The 19,050-nt window shown below is 38.1% G+C and overlaps 1 protein-coding gene across 1 annotated transcript in view; it reads left to right on the forward strand.

The window, feature by feature from the left end:
* The first annotated feature begins 554 nt into the window (after nt 1-554).
* Nucleotides 555-19,050, forward strand: part of KIAA0895 (KIAA0895 ortholog) — a 25,726-nt gene continuing 7,230 nt past the window's right edge. The window contains 3 exon segments of the mRNA XM_032482950.1: nt 555-1,102; nt 9,950-10,659; nt 10,661-10,673. Coding sequence (XP_032338841.1) covers nt 1,078-1,102; nt 9,950-10,659; nt 10,661-10,673 — 748 coding nt within the window. The 5' untranslated portion in view covers nt 555-1,077.

Genomic DNA, 19,050 nt, shown 5'->3' on the forward strand with positions numbered 1-19,050 from the left:
TCAGAAACTCAAAAAATGTTCAGCAAATGGTGTAGTCTCTATATTTCCCATGCCAGTAATAAACAAAAAACATTTAGCCCCTATCAACTGCCCATAAATTAGAATCTGTATTTTAGTATTAAGGATATTATGCCAAGGTACTTAACTAGTAAATGTAGTTGAGCTCCCAGCACTTTCACTATTACCAGCCACAATCTATAGTTTTCAGCTTTTGCACCCGGAAAGGCAACTAAAAGGCGGAAGAGACTCGGTGTGCAATTCACAATTGGGACTGAGTGTCACACCGCCTCTCTCTTGTGAGGCTATAGGAGTTAGGCCCTCTTCAACAACACACAAATAGTAACTACTATATATAAAGTAGGTAAACAAATTTATACTGTGCAGCACAAAAAACTATATTCAATATCTTATAGTAACCTATAGTGAAAAATAGTATGAAAATGAACATGTGTATGTATATATGTCTGAAACATTATGCTGTACACCAGAAATTGACATAACTTTATAAACTGACTATACTTCAATTAAAAGGAATGCAAAAAAAAAAAAAAAAAAAGTCTACGGAGATGATCAGTTAAAATACGAGAATTCCAAAGGCTGGAGACCTGAGCCTCTCCCAGAGCCCAGCCCACCAGCCCCCGCGGCGGGGACCTGCGCTGTGCACGCCGGGAGTTGTAGTTCCTTCTCTCTTCCGGAGCGCCTGTCCGCCGTTGCTCGAGCGCCTCCAGTGGCGCAGGCTCTGTGAAACTCAGCGCACGCGGACGGCGAGAAGCGTTTCCTAGCAACGGGGGAGCGGCAACGTCACGGAGGCGGGTACGAGGGGCAGCTGCACACCGTTGGGCGGCCTTGAGTACCTTCCAGCACCTGAGGGCTGGAGGGAACACTGCTTGCGGCTCTGTGTCCACCCGTTTTTGGCCGTCCTTACCCCCTTTCCGTGCCCCACGTCGCGGAGAGCACCCTCCCGCCACGACCCCGCTTCTGCGGCACGGGCCAGAGGCGAGGGGCGGCCCGCCCGGCTCTTGTCAGTCCCTCGCCCGTAGCGCCCGGGGGCCCGCCGCCCGCGGCCTCAGCGGGACGATGCTGGAGTCCATTCGCGTGACAGGTGAGTGCCGAGAAGGGCTGGCAGCCTGGGCTGGCAGGGGCGGCTAGCGTCCTCCCGGCTGTTTGCTTCGAGTATGGGGAGGGTCCGCCCGGAGGCCGAGGTAAATGTGGGATGTGGGCTCCGGTAACCAAACCGACGCCGGGAACAGTGCGGAGCGCGCTGGAGGTGCACTGGAGAAATGTGCGCAGGGAAGAGAGAAAAACGGTCCTTTTTCCTTTTGTCACTTATTATAAGTAAGCACGTGCTGTGAACTGTAGTGAGGTCGACTATAATAGTTTACTGGCCCTACAAATGTACAGTCTAAATACTGTTAAATTCTGTTTCAAAGCGTATTAGGTATGTAATTGGGCATTATATTGCACCAAGATCTAATTTTCTAGAATGCTCAGAAAAATCAGAGCTAAGCAAAAGAGCACATCTCTGTATATCAGCATTTATACTGTTTCTTTGTATGTATGCTTTTATTGTTAAGTCAGAACGTTTTGAGTTGGTATTAAGAGGTCACTCTATAGCATGTATTTATTATATCAAACGCAAAAAATGGGTATTTAGACCCCAGGTCAGAAAGTTTACTTGCGTTTTGTTATTTTAAAAAAAAAACTGTTGACTATTAACTATTTAAAAATTATCTTGTATAATATTGAAATAATTTCCTAGGCCATTTTCCCGTCATTTGATTCTAACATTACTACAAGACAGGGTTTGTTGTAGTCTAGCATCATGACTAAAAACAACGAAGAACAACAGAGTAAAGGGAAATGTCTCGTCTAGAAATAAGGCCAGGTTTTTTTACTTTAGGGCATTGCAGTACCTAATAGACATTTTTCTGCAAAATTTTAAATTGTGTAACGAAATTAATCTTTAATGAAAATATTTATGGTCTTAATTTTATACTACTTTATTTCATGTTCCATGTTAGAAAATAGGGAGCTGATTTTGTGCAGTCATAACTCCTGTAATTCATCTTGTTGTTATTTATGTTGACAGGAAGCATGGACAATTACAAGATCTAACATTTAAGAGGCAACTTAAATTGGCATTAGATTTTTTTAAAGTAATTTTATATAGATGCTATTCTTTCATCTTAAAATACAATGAAAATATTGAAAGTTACTTAAAAAAAACTATCTTCTTTTTGTCTTGGAGCAGGGTCTCTCAACTTGGGCACTGTTAATATGTAGATAGTAAACCCTCTCGTCCCACCGCACACAGAATTTTAACAACCAAAAATGTCTCCAGATATTGTCAAATGTCTCCTGGAGAGCAGAATTACCATGCCTCCTCCCTCATTTGAGAACCACTGCCTTGATGAAAAATATACTAAATTCTGTCAAAGTGAAGGTTATTAAATGATTAGCATGGCAATCATTATAGAGAAAGAATAATATTAGTTTTAGATAATATTAGATAATAAAGATGATATTAGTTTTAGAAAGAGGATGTTGTGACCAGTCAGTCGGCAATACGAAGTGGATCTCCTGATTTTCAATATGCAGAGTTGGAAGTTTCAGGAGAGAGACTTTATAATAGACTCACTCCTCTTGCCTCAACTCCCTTTCTATAGTTGATTGACAATACACTTATCAATCCAGCTTTGCGTGTTGCATATCCTGAGATAGATAATTCGGCAGTGAATTTCTATAGCTTAGTAAAAATTCAAATAGCCATTTGAGACAATTCAAGCCTCAAATTTAAAACAGCTGACTGATTATTTTTCAAAATCATTTCTCCATTTATTTTATATGGTTCTTGACTAGTTAAAATGATAGTTCTAGAACCCCATGCCCAGCATTTCGCTGACATATCAGAAAGCCCAGTTTTGACTGCTAGAAACTATGAAGAGAGTTTAGCCGAAAGCATGGCCCCTTTCCCCCTTACTATCCCCACACTATTCATTGATTTCTAAGAAGCCCATGCTCTTCTGGTTAGCATTAAGAGCTTGATTGTTGGTGAGAGTACTGATGGAAATGTGTTCATTTCTTTTCAGCTCTAAAATAGCTATAAATATAGAGCAAACTGGTTGTTTTTTATTTCAGGACTAAAGCAGTTACTTGTTTCTGAAATCACTTCCTATGTACCTGCCTATCTTACCCACTTTTGACTTACTCTTCATGGTTTAATAGGATCTAAGTATAACATCCTGGTGGAACTGCTGATTGGAGAAGTAAACTAAAGATGTGTATGCTATGTATACTGTGTGAAATGGAATCAAATCAGAGATTTCTTTGCCACCACATAGCTTTTAAAAGAAGATAGTTTATTATACTAAAGCTACTAAAATGTTGATTCTAGAACGTTGAATTTATTAATGTTAAATTTACCTCAGGAATCCAAATTTTATGATCCTAAATATTTTTCCATTTACATTATTCCTTGGAGTATTTCTCTGGGAGCCGAATATAATAGTGAATATAATAACAATGCTGATAAATAACACGTGCTGCTTAGTGCAGGCCAGCACTGTTCTCAGCACTTCACATATATTAACTTTTTTGATCCTCATACCAATACTGTGAGGTCTATAGTGTTATTATCCCTTTTTACAGATAAGGAAACTGCAGCACAAAGATGGTAAATAACTTGGTCAAGGTCACAGATGCTAATAAACAGCCAAGATTCAAACCGGAGAAGCTCCATTCCAGAGCCCATTATCTCAACCAGTAGGAAAGTCAGAAGGCTGTTCCAATGACTACATGCTGATTTAAGCTGCAAAATTCAACATGAAGATCTCATTTAATATCAGTGGTACATTAGCTGGCAGTTTACTCCAGGTGTTGTTTTTAAGTTTTTATCACAGGCAAATCTGTAGTAATTTTTACCTGAAAGATCACATTTTACTTGACTATAAAATTGTTTTCAGGATAGGAAAGAAGACATCTAGCTCATTCAGTGAGTAACCAAATGCTGTCAGAAGCCATTCAATATAAGACTATGTTAACTTATGAATTCCTACTGCCCATATTTTGTATGTGATATAAGAAGTGATTAATGAATCATCTGGAAATGAAGCTCCTTTGTAACAAAAGTGAATGTTTAAAAATACTGGAGACAAAAGTCTTGACAGCAGTGTTTGGCCATCGGGGATGAATACACTTAGGCACACAGCTCCTGTTTGTCCTGCAGCAGTAACACCTGCCATTAAAACTTGTCCTCAACATCACTGATTGTTTCATTTTAAAAAATGAATGCGTCTGGTATGATATTTTCCTCCACCTTCAGGCATTCAAATCCTATATCCTTTCTCTTCTCTCAAATATTCTCTTTCGTTGGCCACCTCTCAGGGCATTAAGTAAGCAAAACCAAATACAGATGTATGCCATAATGGGACTTATAATTTCAGTGATGGGGAAGGCCATCAAATAAACAAATACAGGACTGCAGCCATGACAAGTGAGTCAAAGAACCTTCAAGGGAAGATTTCCTGAACAAGTGATATTTGAACTGAAGGATGAATAGCAAATAATATAACAGAGAGAGGAAGAAAGGGCTCTCCAAACATAGGGAGCAGAATGTGAAGAGGTTGTGTCTGGAGAGAGAGTGGTGAGTGTGAGGGATTGACAAAATGAAAGGAGGCTAGAAGGGGCTGCCTAAGGGGGAACACTGTGCACGATGAGGCCAGGGAGGCAGAGTGACCTGACCATGAGTGACTTCATGTGCCATGATGAGGAGTTTTGTCTTCCTGGGGAAGTTTGTCTTCTCTCATGTTCACTATTGTTTTAGGTGGTGTTTAATGCTGTTTCTTTTATCACAACCATCATTTTCTGGCATTATCGAATACCCTAAATGTTTCTGACTGCAGACAAACAAACAAAAAGACACACACACACACACACACACACACACACAGCAGATTTTGACCAAAAAAACCCAATAGTGTCACATTATAAGAATCCTTGCTAATAGAGTAACATTAAAGTGCTCCTACCTGGGACTGTGACGTTTTTAAAAATCCTCAGTACAGTTGAGTTTCTCAGTTCTTGAATGATACTAGCCTTTTGATCTCTCTCTTTTTACTTACAGTTGAGAAACTATATTGGATAATGTTGAATTTAGAGATATTGTAATTAATAGACTATCTGTTATAATGCAGACAACTTGGGCAATGAATATGCTTTTAAGGATACTGACTTTTTATATACCTTTTCAAAAATTCTGGTGTAACTTATATTCAGTAAAGTGTGTAAGTCTTAAATGTGCAGCCTGATGAATCTATACCTATGTAACCACTGCCCAGAACAAGATATAGAGCATTGCTAGCCCCAGTACCCTGGTACCTCCTCCCAGGTTATAATTCCTTACTCAAAGGTAACCACTGTCCTGCCTTCTAATTCCATATGTTAGTTTTGCCTGTTTTTGAACTACATATAAATGGAATTATACAGTATGTACTCTCTTGATCTGGCCTTGTTTGCTTAGTATTGTCTGTGACATTCATCTATATTGTTGCTTGCAATCTCAACTTGTTCTTTTTCATTGCAATATAGTATTCACTTGTATGAATATAACACAATTTATTCATCCTTTCTGCTGTTGACAGATATTGTATGAGTTTTAAGTGATGAACATCTTAGTAAAATTAAAGTGTTTATCTTTTGGGGGATTGTTTTGCTTTATTTTGCCTTTTCTTCTGTTTGTAATCAAGCAGCCTATTGTTTTGTGTTATAAAATTATCCCAGATTCTTAGGTTTCATAAGTATTAGTGAACCATATGAAATTGCCATTTTATGGGCCAAAATAGGTTGAATGGTATTCTCCACCAAGCTTTGTTTCGATGATCTAATCTTCCTTTCAACCAGGGACCTTATAATTACTGTGAAACCTCACCTATTCAGTTATGAAACACTAAGAGTTTAGTGAGCAGTGTTCCCCTCTCTCTCCCATTCCTTTCGATGAGGAACATGAGGCACTGATGAGTTTAGTGATTAGGCTGATATTACAGAGAGGTTATTGAAAGAGCTGGGAATGGAAGCCAGGAATACTGGTATTATTTTCTGCTGTTCTAGATACAAATTAAGCTTTCATTGTGTTGGTAATTTCAGTATATTTACCTACTTGTGAATGTACTGAGTATCACTTTTAATGTAATATTATTTCCCCTTTTTCTCTCAATATGGGTAATCAGATTGGGGTGAATGACTTCCTTGATCAACAAATTTTTTTTTTTCCCACAGCTTTAGTGAAGCAAATTGCTGTTAGCTAAAATGTTACATTATATAGTGACTTTTAATATGAGAAAGTATGATTTTTATTTCTTTTATTACTTTTACTAGAAAAAATGAGTTTCAGTCCAAAGAAGCCTGCTTGTGCTTAAAAAAAGTTTTAATTTTTCTGGAAAAAAAAGAGTTAGAATAAGGTGTTCTTCATTGAAATCTTGTCTTTTTATAATGCTTTTATATGTGTTTAAAAGTCTTTTTTTCTTAAAGTAAATGATGGTATTTAAAATTACAAAAACAGTATTTTAGATTCTCTAGTACTTAACAACTAAAATATGATTAGCGTGACTCTGAGGAGTTAATTTATATCCATCTTGTAAGAGTTGTTTGAAGGACCACCTGCCCCACATTCATGAACTTCACAGGATATCAACACTTGGCAGGATAGGCTTTTAGTAAACAAATACACTATCAGCACTCCCAGACTACTTTTCAGCAGATGGAGCTTTGAAAGCACTGTTGCTAAACCTCTCAGGTGGAAATTAGCAGCTGAACTGAAACTGAAAGGCTGCAACTCCTGAGATGGGTGAAGGGGTTTTGTCATACACACGGTCACCTCTCTCCCACCTCCAACTCCTGTTTTGACAGGTGGTTTGGGACTTTCTTTTTTGTATCCTAAAGTGTACAGGTTGTTTGAGATGGGGCAAAATTATGAATTTAGCGGTCACAGATGCTTTATGACAAAACAACAGAATTCTATGAACACAGCTCTTTGGTCATAAAGCTACTGAGTCTTAGGAACCAAGGAAAGCATTTTTACATTGAATATTCAGTTTTTTAAAAAATCCATACACCTGTAATAAATCACTAAAATTAGGAGTTCTTTAGCATAGTTTTATTCACTGATTTTAATTTGAGGCAACTTTCCCCTTTTATTATGGAGACCAAGTGAGAAAAACCTGATTACCTCCCTTTAACTTTCAGGCTGTGTCTAGTTCTTACCCGGCTTTTCTAGGTTTGTGATTCCCTTATTCTTATCTAGGTTCTCTTGCTCTTTTCCTTTCAGTGTCCATTTCAGTCTTCCTTTCGTTATCACCTCTTGCCTCCTAAACTTGTGGTGCCTTGTTAGGGAAACTGACATTGTTCAGTGGGCATTTGGACTGCAGCCTGTGTTTGCCCAGCCTGCCCAGTTCTAACTATCAGTTGGCAGCACTTAAGTGTGAAACCCTTGAGGACCTGGGACCTACCAGCCCCTGATGGGAGTTTTGTTTGTTCTGTTTATTTGGGGCTGGTTTTTAACATTATTGAATGGCTTCTTTGTACAGTCAACCTTCAACATGACCTTGTGCAGTCTGGTTCCTACCTCTCAACTTGTACATGTAGTAGACATTTTATTTAGCCCTTGCAAGTTCATACTTTTATCTTTAGACAGCAGGACTCAAAGTTCACATATTGGCCTATAAAATGTTAACTAAGAGGACTTCTAAGTACCTTACATAATTGGATTGTTTATTATCTGCTTTGACCTGATACTGTTTCTTTACCCTAAACCCTGTGTCTTCTGGGCTTTAAAAACTTACATTTAGGGCAGGGTTTCTCTGCCTTGGCACCATTTTAGGGCAAGTACTTTTGTTGTAGGAGGCTGTCCTATGCATTGAAGGATGTTTAGCATCATCCCTGGCGTCTACCCACAAGATGCTAGAGTACCCCTCCCTAGTTGTGACAACCAAGTGTCCCCTGGGGACAAAATTGCTCCTAGTTGAGAACCACTGGTTCAGAGTCTTCTGTTGTATTTCCACTTCTGCAGTGATCTCCTTATAGAAATATAGAATGGTTCCAGAACTACAAATACCTGTACCTAAATGGTTAGAGAATGGCATGTTTATGGTCATGCCATTCATTCATTCATTCATTCCTTTATTCAGTGTACATTTATTGAATGTCTACCAGATACTATGCTAGTTGTTGGAAAGAGAAAGATGAATAAAACATGGTCCTGGTACCTATCTTAGTACATCAGTTATTCAGGTTACCATGTAGTACTGTGCATGTAGCAGACTTAATACTAAATGTCTGCTGATAATTGGATGAATGATCATGTATAATAGAATGAGCATGGACTCCATAATCAGACACATTTACATTCATATCACAGTTTGCTGCTCACTACTTTCTTGCCACATAACCTTGAGCAGATTAACATTTCTGAAGCTTAAGTGATATAACGTGCAGTTTTTGGTGAAATCCCAAATTCCCATAAATGTGTCAACAAATAGTGACTGCTATTATTATTGTTATGATTATTTTTTACTACATATTATTGAAAGGCTCCTAAATGTATGATCTTGAATAAGTGACAGATCTATGTGAATAAGCAGGTTTAAAAAAAAATGGAATAAAAACGTGTCCGCGGCAAGGCAGGCAGCTGTCCAAGTCAGCTAGCACTTAAATTGTCTCCATAGTAGGAGCCAGAGGTTGAGGGCTAGAGGATGTAAGGTCCATGAGACTTGGAAAGTAGAGCTGCTTGAGAGGATCATATATCACATTTGCAGAAAGGATTTAGAAAAGGCTTATAAGGTTTATAAGCAGATAGGAGTTCAAATAGCAAGATTTAGGACAACCTCAAACACTTCGTCGATTTAGAACTGAATTTGAATGCTCTAAAAGGTTTACCTGAAATCTGCTCACCTGCTTGTCTTCACATTGCTCTCTTCCTTCTCTGAACTCTAGGTTATTGTCTGTATCTTTTGTTTTTCATATACAAGCTTGAACTACTTTGTGTTATCACTCAGATCTGCATAGGACTGCTTTGCCTACAGAGCCAGATTAGAGCTGATTGATGGCAAGAACAATGCATTTATACAGATGTTTTTCAGATCCATGTACCTACTTAGCAGTATTCCTATATTTGTGCAATGAAAGAGTGTAAATCAACACAGCTTTAAAACAGTGCATGAACAACAGTATTTCAATTGATTCTTACCTCTTTATAGCACTTCTGAGATCTAAAGGCAAAACTGACCTCTCTTTATTGTGACATGTGATATACTGATATTTTACATAGTGATTACACTTTTTTTTTCCTGTCTTGGCAAGAATAGTTGATTTTTCTTTAATCTTAACCTGTCACCTACAATTAAGAAAATCAACCAAGTAATACTGAGTGACATTACTAAAACATGCCTGAGCATACACATATCATTTATTTAATCTTAAAAATGTTTTTTGAGATAGCTAAGACAGTGTTGTCCTTCTTTTACTGATGGCTACCTTTATATGTTGTGTCAGATTTCAAGATTGTATTGGCTTTGAAAGTATCTTGAGTTTTACTTTGACATTGGTATTACTATTGAAAACTATATCCTTTCTATAAAATCCATATTATCTGATAGAGTTGGGTATTCAGATTATTTATGTGTATTATCTTACATTTTTATTTGACTTTGATCATCTAAGTGGTTTGAAGTTGAGGATTTTTACCGATAATTTAGCATGTATACACTCATATGTAAGTGGCATTAGCATGACCAAAGTGTAGTAATATATTCTTTTAACATTTAAAATGTCTTTGGTAAAGATTGTTGCAAAATTATAAAGTTTACAGAGCCTTCAGAATGCTTTTTATATAGTAAACTATTTGCTTCATCTGGTGCCTTTGTTATTTCTTTTGTTTTGATTTTGTTTTTTAACACAGAAAAGCTGCACTGGCCTGAGCAAGAACTTGCTAAGAAGTCTGTTCTAAATGCAGAAGAGTCGTTGATCATTGACAGTAAAAGAAGCATTTCACATTTATCTCCTGGAATACTGAAGGACATTTTCACAACTGGAACCAGTAGTTACAATGTCCTACTGCAGAGCAAAGAGGAGAGAAAGCATCATTCACAGAAACAACCTTCCTCCACCTACTCCAAAAGATGTAGAAAACCCAGCAAATCCCCTAGCTCTTGTCGCAGTAAAGAGCTTCACAAGATGAAAGCCCCAGTGCCCGTGGTGCGCAGCAGCACTTGGTGCTGTCTAGAAAGGCAGCCTGCTGCTTTTGTCACTAGTTCAGTGTCAAGTCCTGTAAAGTTTACACATGGTATCTCTGTTACAGGAAGCAGCATAGTACCTCCACCCAAACCCCCAAGCGAAAGGAAGGTCAAGCGATGCCACTTCTCTACTCTTCCAAAGCCAAAGCCGCAGCCTCAGCTCTCTAGAAGCTTTGAAAAAGGAGATGACTTTTCTGGAAAGAAGTTTTGTATACTGACTGCTATAAAGCCCACCAACTTGGAGAAAGAAAAACTGAGATTCTTCAAGGCTGACTATACCTACAATCCTCAGTTTGAATATGCTAATCCTTCTCTGCCAAGTGTGTTAGCCAAGCACAGCAACGCATCTGACCGATTTCTTAAACAGGTAAAATGCCTACTTCAGTAGTGGTATTCCATTTTTATGTAATGAAAATAAGTATTTGCAATTTTATGGAAAGCAAAAACAAAGGTTGTTTAAAAATGTTCCAGGTATTTATGTTTATAGTTAACTCCCATCCAGAACATGTAGATATGTGACAGGAAATCTCCAGGTAAGTGGCACAGCCCATATGTAACTACTTTGCACTAATCAAAATCTATAAAGTTGCTTCGTGGCAGGAAGCAACTATATTAGAAAAAAAACTCTTTAGATTTTGGTTCCAAGCTTTCATTTGGGAGTTACAAACTTGTGGCCCGTTTGTCAGCTCACAAACAGTGTTGTGTAGCCCACACTGTTTGTGTTCTCTTTTTGTTTTTGACTGCTTTAGATGGAGCGTGTCATATCTCTGGTTGTCCCTGTTGTGTTACATTCTCAACTTGCTTAGGCCCCTAGAGGCATTTACGGGACCTTGGCTTGATACTTGCCAATGAACTTTTTATGCTTTATTAAAAGTAGTAATCATCATCAAGTAAATATTTAAGTACTCAAAGAAGAAAATAATGGAATTTAAAAAATTATCTTCAAGGTTAGCAAATCATGATATAAATGATGTAAACAATAGCTTCCAAATTGCTCAATTTAAATACTTAGCACATAGTTTTGTATGTTAAGGTCCTAACAAACTTCAAAATCCACTTAAGTATTTAAGGAGACACTGGCTGCTGTTTACCTTCAGGGCATAGTGTTGAGATCATAAAAACAGAGTACATTTGATTAAATTAACTGTGTACAGATTTTTAAAATGCATTAGGTTCGACTTGGCTTTGTTAGTGATTGAAAATCTGTTTGTAGCCTAGGTAAAGCTGCAGGGTTCCATTTGTCTGTGGTGAATGCCCTACTTTAGTATTTTGCTACAATGCAAGTTCTCTGGGCTTGTGGCCAGCAAATTTTTTATTCTTTCTTATAAATTACATGAAATCTGACCAGTCTTTAAAAACCATTATATAAAGCTTATTTTAAAATTAAAATAACTTTAATCTTCCTGCTTATTTTCTTTTGTCAGAAGAAACCTTTTCTACTGCTTCTCTTGTTTTTTGAAGGTGCTTTATATTGAAATAAGCTGAGATTGCTAAACACTGATAAAAAGGTCAGCTATTGTTTTTACTCTTATTTTGGCAGTCATTTATTTATTTATTTATTTTGGGGTGGAAGTTGCAGTTGATTGAATAGGGTTTTCACTCATTTAAAACTTACGGTAATTATAAAGATGCTATTTGCTTTTTCCCTCCTTAATGCTGAAAGAGATGACTGAGGTTTATTTCCCCAATATTCTGTAATTTTGAGTCCTACCCCAAGCCCTACCAATTGGGGAAGGGATTTCCCATCATCAGGTCAAAATGGATGCTCTTTCATTTCCTTGGAAGGGAGTTAGGAACCATCAGCAGCTCCAAAGATTGAGAATTGACAGTGCTTGGCCCATGGCTCTCCAATCTTTATTTTAATCCAATTCTAGCTTGAGGAGATAAAACTTATACTTGGGTTGCTTCAGATTTCTAAATAGCACCAGCAGTCCTAGCTGACTGGTACTTCAACTGCCACTATTTGGGAGAATGATCTCAACAAATGCCAAATGTACTTTTTAAACCACTTTAATCAAATAAAGGAGATTCATCAGAACAAGATCTCCATAAAATATGCTTAAATTCCTGCCTGGCATCTGAGTGAATTCTGACATGGTATATCCTTTCCCTCCCAAGCTGTGAGGCTAAAGCAGCAGCTTCAGGACTGGTCTCAGGACTCAGAAACGTGTTGCACAGAGGGGCCAGGATGGCCAGATGGCCCATGCTTGAGGCCTTATCAACCCCTAGCTGACAGTTCCCCAGGTTTCATGATCTGGATCCTTCCAAGACAGCAAGCTGTATTGTTATTGGGAGAGTGATTGTGGTCCTGTTCAGTGCACAGATTGGTAGAACAGTGGTAACCTTTCTAGGCACAGATAAAGTGTCCCACGGGGGAGCGAAGGCAGTGCTCAGGTTCTGGTCATTCCTAATTGGTTGCCCTGTCAATGTCAAGGAGCTCCAGGACTCAGTTCTTCCTGGTCCAGGCAGTTGATTCCTCAGAAGGCACTCAGGCCCTTTAGGTGGTTCACGGTATCTATCACGGGCTGTAGAACTTGAATGTGTCTCCAGTGGAGCCTGCTAAGCCCCACTTAGCCTCTTGCTGGCAGCCATGGTGGCCCTCAGCTCCCTGAGCCTTGAGGAACAGACACTGAGAAGGTTTGTTTTCTGAGGCTGTGGACCTTTTCAGGAAAGGGTGCAGTGCTTCCTGGGTGCTGAAAAAGGCATCTAGGGTGAGAGAATGCTGAAGGCTGTTCAGGGTCAGGTGCCTCCTCACCAGCGGGTCAGAAGTAGATCCTTGGCGGCACATTTGAGCAGTAACCTGGTAGCTGGTACACTTTCTGCCCTACGTCTCAGTGGCCGACATCAAATCCATATGGCCTTAGACTCAGCACATTGTTGAACAGAATTGGAAGTGAGAGATGAGAAGGATCTTCAGGGCAGTGATGGGAGTCCTTGGCAGTATTTCCAACAGTCAAATGGAAATTATATATTTACGTGACAAAGCCAACAGGCAGCTTAAGTGACTGGTTTTCCACCTCTAGCTGGAATCATATCTCAGGGTGAATCCTAGGTACCTCATGCTAACTAGAAGTTCTGATTGGTAGAGTGATACTTAATAACATAGGGAAGATAAGTCAACTTCTGCTTGGCTTGATAAGGTAAAGTTTGAATTATATTCTTATTTGTTAATAAAACTGGAGCAGTGGGGGTTATTAGTGATTGATAAGTGCAGAATTTTTGTGTGAGAGAAGGAAGGCTTTGGGGTGTTAGATAGAAACGCTGGACTGAGGCTACCCTCTGGCTGTCAGGGAAGAAAAGTTAAAGGTATGCAAAAGGAGGTAGCTGAACAGGCCTGAGACTGCCATCCTATTAACCTGAGCCTGGTGTCTGGGAACTTGACTGGGAAACAGCTTTCTACACTGAAATAATCCTTTTCGTAAATGATAAGAGTAGCTTGCTGTACCTAAACTGTACAAACGGTATGTTTTAAGTTGAACACTTATTTTCCTTTCTGGAGTCTACAATTTTAGAATATGCTGGGCACAGGGGTGCTTTTGTGACCAGCCTCTGATAAAAACCTTGGGCAATGAGAATGTAACAAGTTTCCTTGGTAGACAGATCTTTACACATTCTGACAACTCAGTTCCTGGAGAAGTTAATTGTATCCTGTGACTTCACTGGGAGAGGCTTCTTTTTGAAGCTGCTTCTGGTTTCCTTCAGACTTTACTGTACTTTACATGAGAAATGGGGAGTGGTAGGCTTAAGTTGATTTCTTAAAGGCATTTACATTTCAGATTTTAGAAAAAGAAGAAAAAACTCTGTACTGTCCAACTGAAACATCTCCGTGGGCTGTATTCGTTGTCAGTTTGAGATTCCTGATCAGTGATAAGATCGCTTACAGCTTTGTAAAGGGCCATTGTGTTGCACAATTCCAGGGAGTACCATTCACAAAGTGAACCTGGGCCCTACATTCATACAATAAATAGGGCTAATATTTACCATAAGCATGAGATTCTTTTTTTGGCATTGTAATACTCCTCTAACAGTTTTTAGTTGTATGATATTTGTCTTAAAAGGGCAAGTAAATTAAATGTATGCTAAGTTAGAAATTTTGCATGTAGGGTAGCTGGGAAAGAATGAACAAAAAAAAGCATACCTGTTCTCTTTTGAAATTATTGGCAGTGCCTTTTTTTCAGGACCCTTGCTCCTTCATTATTCCATTAAAATTGCTTTGAAATTTAAGGACAAAGTCATAGGAACCATCTATGTATGACAAATCACAACTAGCATTGATAGAGTGCTTAATTCTGCTTGTTATTCTGTATGCTGAGTGCTTTTCTCCTATTACCGTCTTTAGTCCCTCATATGAAGTACAATACTAGTAGTATTACCAGTTGAGAAAACTGATCTAGAGAAGTAAGTTTTCTGTCATTTCTGTCATAGTAGTAAGTTAAGTTGCAGAAACAGGAGTCTACCTCAAGCACTCTCTTGTCTTTCACACAGTGCTTTGTTGGCAAACTAGCTCTCAGTTTCCATCATGTAACATGTAACATTTGCAAATTAATAAAGGTTGAGTCAGCTCTGACAAGCCAGCATGACCTGCTCCAGCAGAGCACTGTTTCACAGAATGGTTATAACCAGTCTTCTCTAACCCTAATGCACCCAAAGGGTACCAGATCAAAAGATCCTCTCACTTTGCTGGCAAGGATTCATGCCTTTGGTAAAAATGATTTTAGGGACTTGGAGGATATTTTTCTTTGTAATACACCTATGAAATAGTGATTGTTAGTTATTTTTTGGAATCTTTAAGATGAGAGTATTTACCTTCTTCCTGTTACGGCACCCATCCTCATCTTTCAGCTACAGCTTAAATCTCAACTCAAAGTACAACACTGACTAGTGCCTTAGGAAGAATGGGTCGAAAGGTCAAAACTGGGCTCCTAGTTTCTAAACCTAGTAAATATTTGAAAGAAGCCAAATACAAGGGCTCCTCAGAAAGGCTATCCACCACATTTTAGGTGGCTGGTTTTCTCTTTCCATGTCCCTTTGACTCTGTCAGAGACAAAGGAGAAATATCCCTTCCATTACAGCTCCCATGATACACACTTTTTCTCTGTTGACCACTGTCCTCATCATTGTATTTCACCTGTTTCCTTTCTATTTCACGTGGAGTATACACAGTCCAGAATTGACAAGAGGGCAAAATAAAATTACTTATTTTTAAATGAAACAAAATAATTGAAAATAGCTTTCAAAAATTTATTCTGCAATGAAGTAGTGTATCCATCGTTTTCCTATTCCTAAGACTTTATATTTTCAAAGTAGTTGTTATTTGCAAATACAGAATTTGGTTGCCTGTATTGATGGAAGGAAACATTTATATGGATTAGCTAAAATGGAAAGATTATTCCCTGCTCTGTCTCTATTGAATAGTTCTCATCAGGGCAGTCATCTTAGCTTTCCTGCCTTGACAATGCTACACCAGCTATAATAAGTAGTAAACGCAGCAACTGAAAAAGCCACAAAACAGTGGCATAAAATGGAGATTGTAGAAGGAAATGATGTTAAAATCTACCATCTAAGTGAAAATAAGCCACTGAAGTGATTTATTAAGAAGAAAGCTTTTTGAACCTTTGATTTGAGTCCAGACATCTTATATTGTCATCTCTCGGGGAAAAGATGCAGTTAGGAAAGGTAGGGGATTAAGTATTGAGGAATGTTAGTATGAATGAAAAACAAGTGTTATAGACTAGTAGCTACCAAAAAAATGTGCAGATATATTGCCAAAAAATCAATATGTTAAGAACATATAATAAAATATCTTTCCATCTTAGCATACCAGAACACTCCATAAAGATGTACTTGTTAATCTTTGTAGTGTCTTGAGATGTAACCCTCTCAACGAATAGAGAAATGGGTTTGTATAGCTGTTTGTAAGAATTACTGTCTTAAATAAGAGGTTTGTTAGACATATAAATGTAATTAAGAAATTGGGCAATTGCCTTCTTTTAAAAATATTCTTTGATTTATTACTGCTTTTTAGGAATCCTGTTCTATAGGAGAGAGAAGTTTCCCTTGCACAGAATGGTACAGAATGAGTGTTCCTATTTCTACTTTAGTTTTACTTTAGCCCCCATACTGCATACTCATTTAAACATTGCAGTGTCTGCTTTATTTTCCTCATACATATATTGAAGGAAATAGACTCAGTGATCCTTGAGAGCCCTTTCTAGGACCACACACGTCTCTCAAGTTTCAGGCCCCAAAATACCACAGCTAATCAAAATCAAGATTCTGTTTCATGTCACATTACGTATCTGGTTGTGTCATATATTTTATGACAGCATTCAGCCATTCTTCCACATTACATGTTAATCACAGAAAAACTCAGAGTTTCTACCAACTATGTTAACTGAAAATTCTTTTTACTTCAGATAACAGTGCTTTATTAATGCAACATAAATGGCAAATAATGTGGTTTGTTAAAATTAATTTTTTTAAAAGGTGTTTGATGTCTCTGAAAAAGCCATTTCTATCATAACCATATTATTTAAGAGTTAAGGGTGGTGGGTATAGCTCAGTGGTACAGCATGTGCTTAGGTTCAATCCTGGGTTCAATCCCCAGTACCTCCGTTAAATAAATAGTTAAGATATTACTTGATATTAATATATTCTACATCTACTTAACTGGAAAAAAAAAAACTTCTGCTTGTGTAATTAGCATCCTAAAATTTTCTTTTTTACTTCAAGTTAATGGAAGTTAATGGTTCTGTGCTATCAAGGGTAACTTGGTAGAGTTATAGTAAAATTTCAGAGGTATTTTAGAATAGAGAAAAGGAAAGGACTCTGACTTTAACAGCAACTTTTTTTTCCTTCATTAAAACAGCATTAACTATTCACAGCATCCTGTGGCATAGCATTGCATTTTCATTTATAGAGTTCAGATATTGAAAGTGAGTACCTCGATGGACCAACTTCATTATGTTAGGAAATAAATTCTGATTTTCTTCTTCCTGGTTAGCACACTTTATAGAGCTGGATTATCTCAGGGATCACAAACTCAGATGCCTATAGGGTCTTAGCAGGGATCGTGAGTGATTGCAGGGAGCTGACAGAGTGCAGGAGGAAGCTGAAAACCAGACAGCAGTTTGGGACCCAAGCTGCAGTTTGGGTCCAGTGTTACCATACCCTCAGAATTTTTAAGAGAAGGTAGACAACCTGAATTTTATATGAAGTCTTCCAATTATGTTGACAGCTAATTCAAACAAAAGCTGTTCAGACCCATGAAAAGCTGTCTGTGGGCCACATTCATCCTGTGAGTTGCCAGTTTGCTCCCTCTGGTTCATCGGCTCTGTTAAACATAAGCTTTATTTTGGGGGGGGGGGCAATGATAGCATAACATAAAGACTTTTAAATGTGGTTCTCAGAAAACAATGTCTTGTTTTTAGAGTTTATAGTAAAAATGGAATAGGTAATTCATTGTTATATTAAAATGCATGCATCATAAATACATAAAGTCATGCTGTGTTTTAAAGCAAGACCAATTTTTTTTTGATAGAAACAACATAATTGGAAATGAAATGGCTTCACAGATAGCAAGATGTCTTGACATAAAATTTCTTTAAGGCTAAGTTTTCATTGTACTAGCACTGAAGGTATTTTATCTTGGTGTAGACCTCAAGTTGTCCAGACAATAAAGGGGAGGGAAGAGGAAGCCTTCTTTAAACTATAACTCTCCCAAGGTGACACAGTTTTCTGTTTAGCACATCACAAACTTTTCCCAGACTCATTAAAGTTATAAGATTTTTTAAAGATTATTTTGAGTTTAGTATATTACATAGTAGTTTTGTGTGTTAGACTAGAGAAGTGAGGACATTCCTTAAGCTAACAGCAAGAAAGATTTTCTTACAGTCAGAGATGGAAACACCCCAATCCGATTGTATGTCCTTGGGAGAAGGTATGACCTTAATAACTCATTGAAACAACACTTTGTTGATTTGCCTTTGAAAACTTGCCTTACGTACACTCTTAGATTCTTATCTCAACAGGGTCTTTCCTCCAAAACAGCTTGAATTTCTGCTTATTCCTTGTAGGTAGTGAAAGAAGAGTCTGCAGTACTGAGCTTTTATAAATATCTTCTCCTGGTTGCATTACCCTCTCATGTTCCCACTCACCACGCTATATATCCAAAATACTCCCAACTCTGGTGACACAAATGTGCAGAAGAGGGAGAAGGGAGTCAGGGAAGGGCTGCAGGTGACATTTTTCTTTGTTCTACTGTGTTCTTTCACTTATTCCTTCATTGAAGGCAGACTCAATGTCTGGGATCTATTTATTTCCCGTATTCTGCATATGTAGAATATAATTTATTGAAATATTTTTCTTTTTATTATAATCTGGTTACAGTCTGCAGTCTATTTTCTACAAAACAGAATTACTGGGAAAAGTATTTTTGCTTCCAGGGGGAGTGGATAGCTCAGTAGTAGAGCACATGCTTAGCATGCACAGGGTCCTGGGTTCAATCCCCAGCACCTGCACTAAAAAAATACACACACACACACACACACACACACACCAGTTTCTCCTGCTCTCCACACTGCTACCAGTGTCGTTTTAAGGTAAAAATCTGATCATGTCACTTCCCGTCCTGCAAAACTTCAGGGTTCCTCATAATTCAGGACAAAGTCCAAAGTCTTTTCCATGGCCGATAGGCCTTTTATCTTTTATAATTGGCTCATGCTTAGGTTTCCAAAGTCAACTCTATACTCCTGTAGCATCTTGTACA

Source organism: Camelus ferus, chromosome 7 (genome assembly GCF_009834535.1).
Source record: "Camelus ferus isolate YT-003-E chromosome 7, BCGSAC_Cfer_1.0, whole genome shotgun sequence".
Classification (NCBI taxonomy): Eukaryota; Metazoa; Chordata; class Mammalia; order Artiodactyla; family Camelidae; genus Camelus; species Camelus ferus.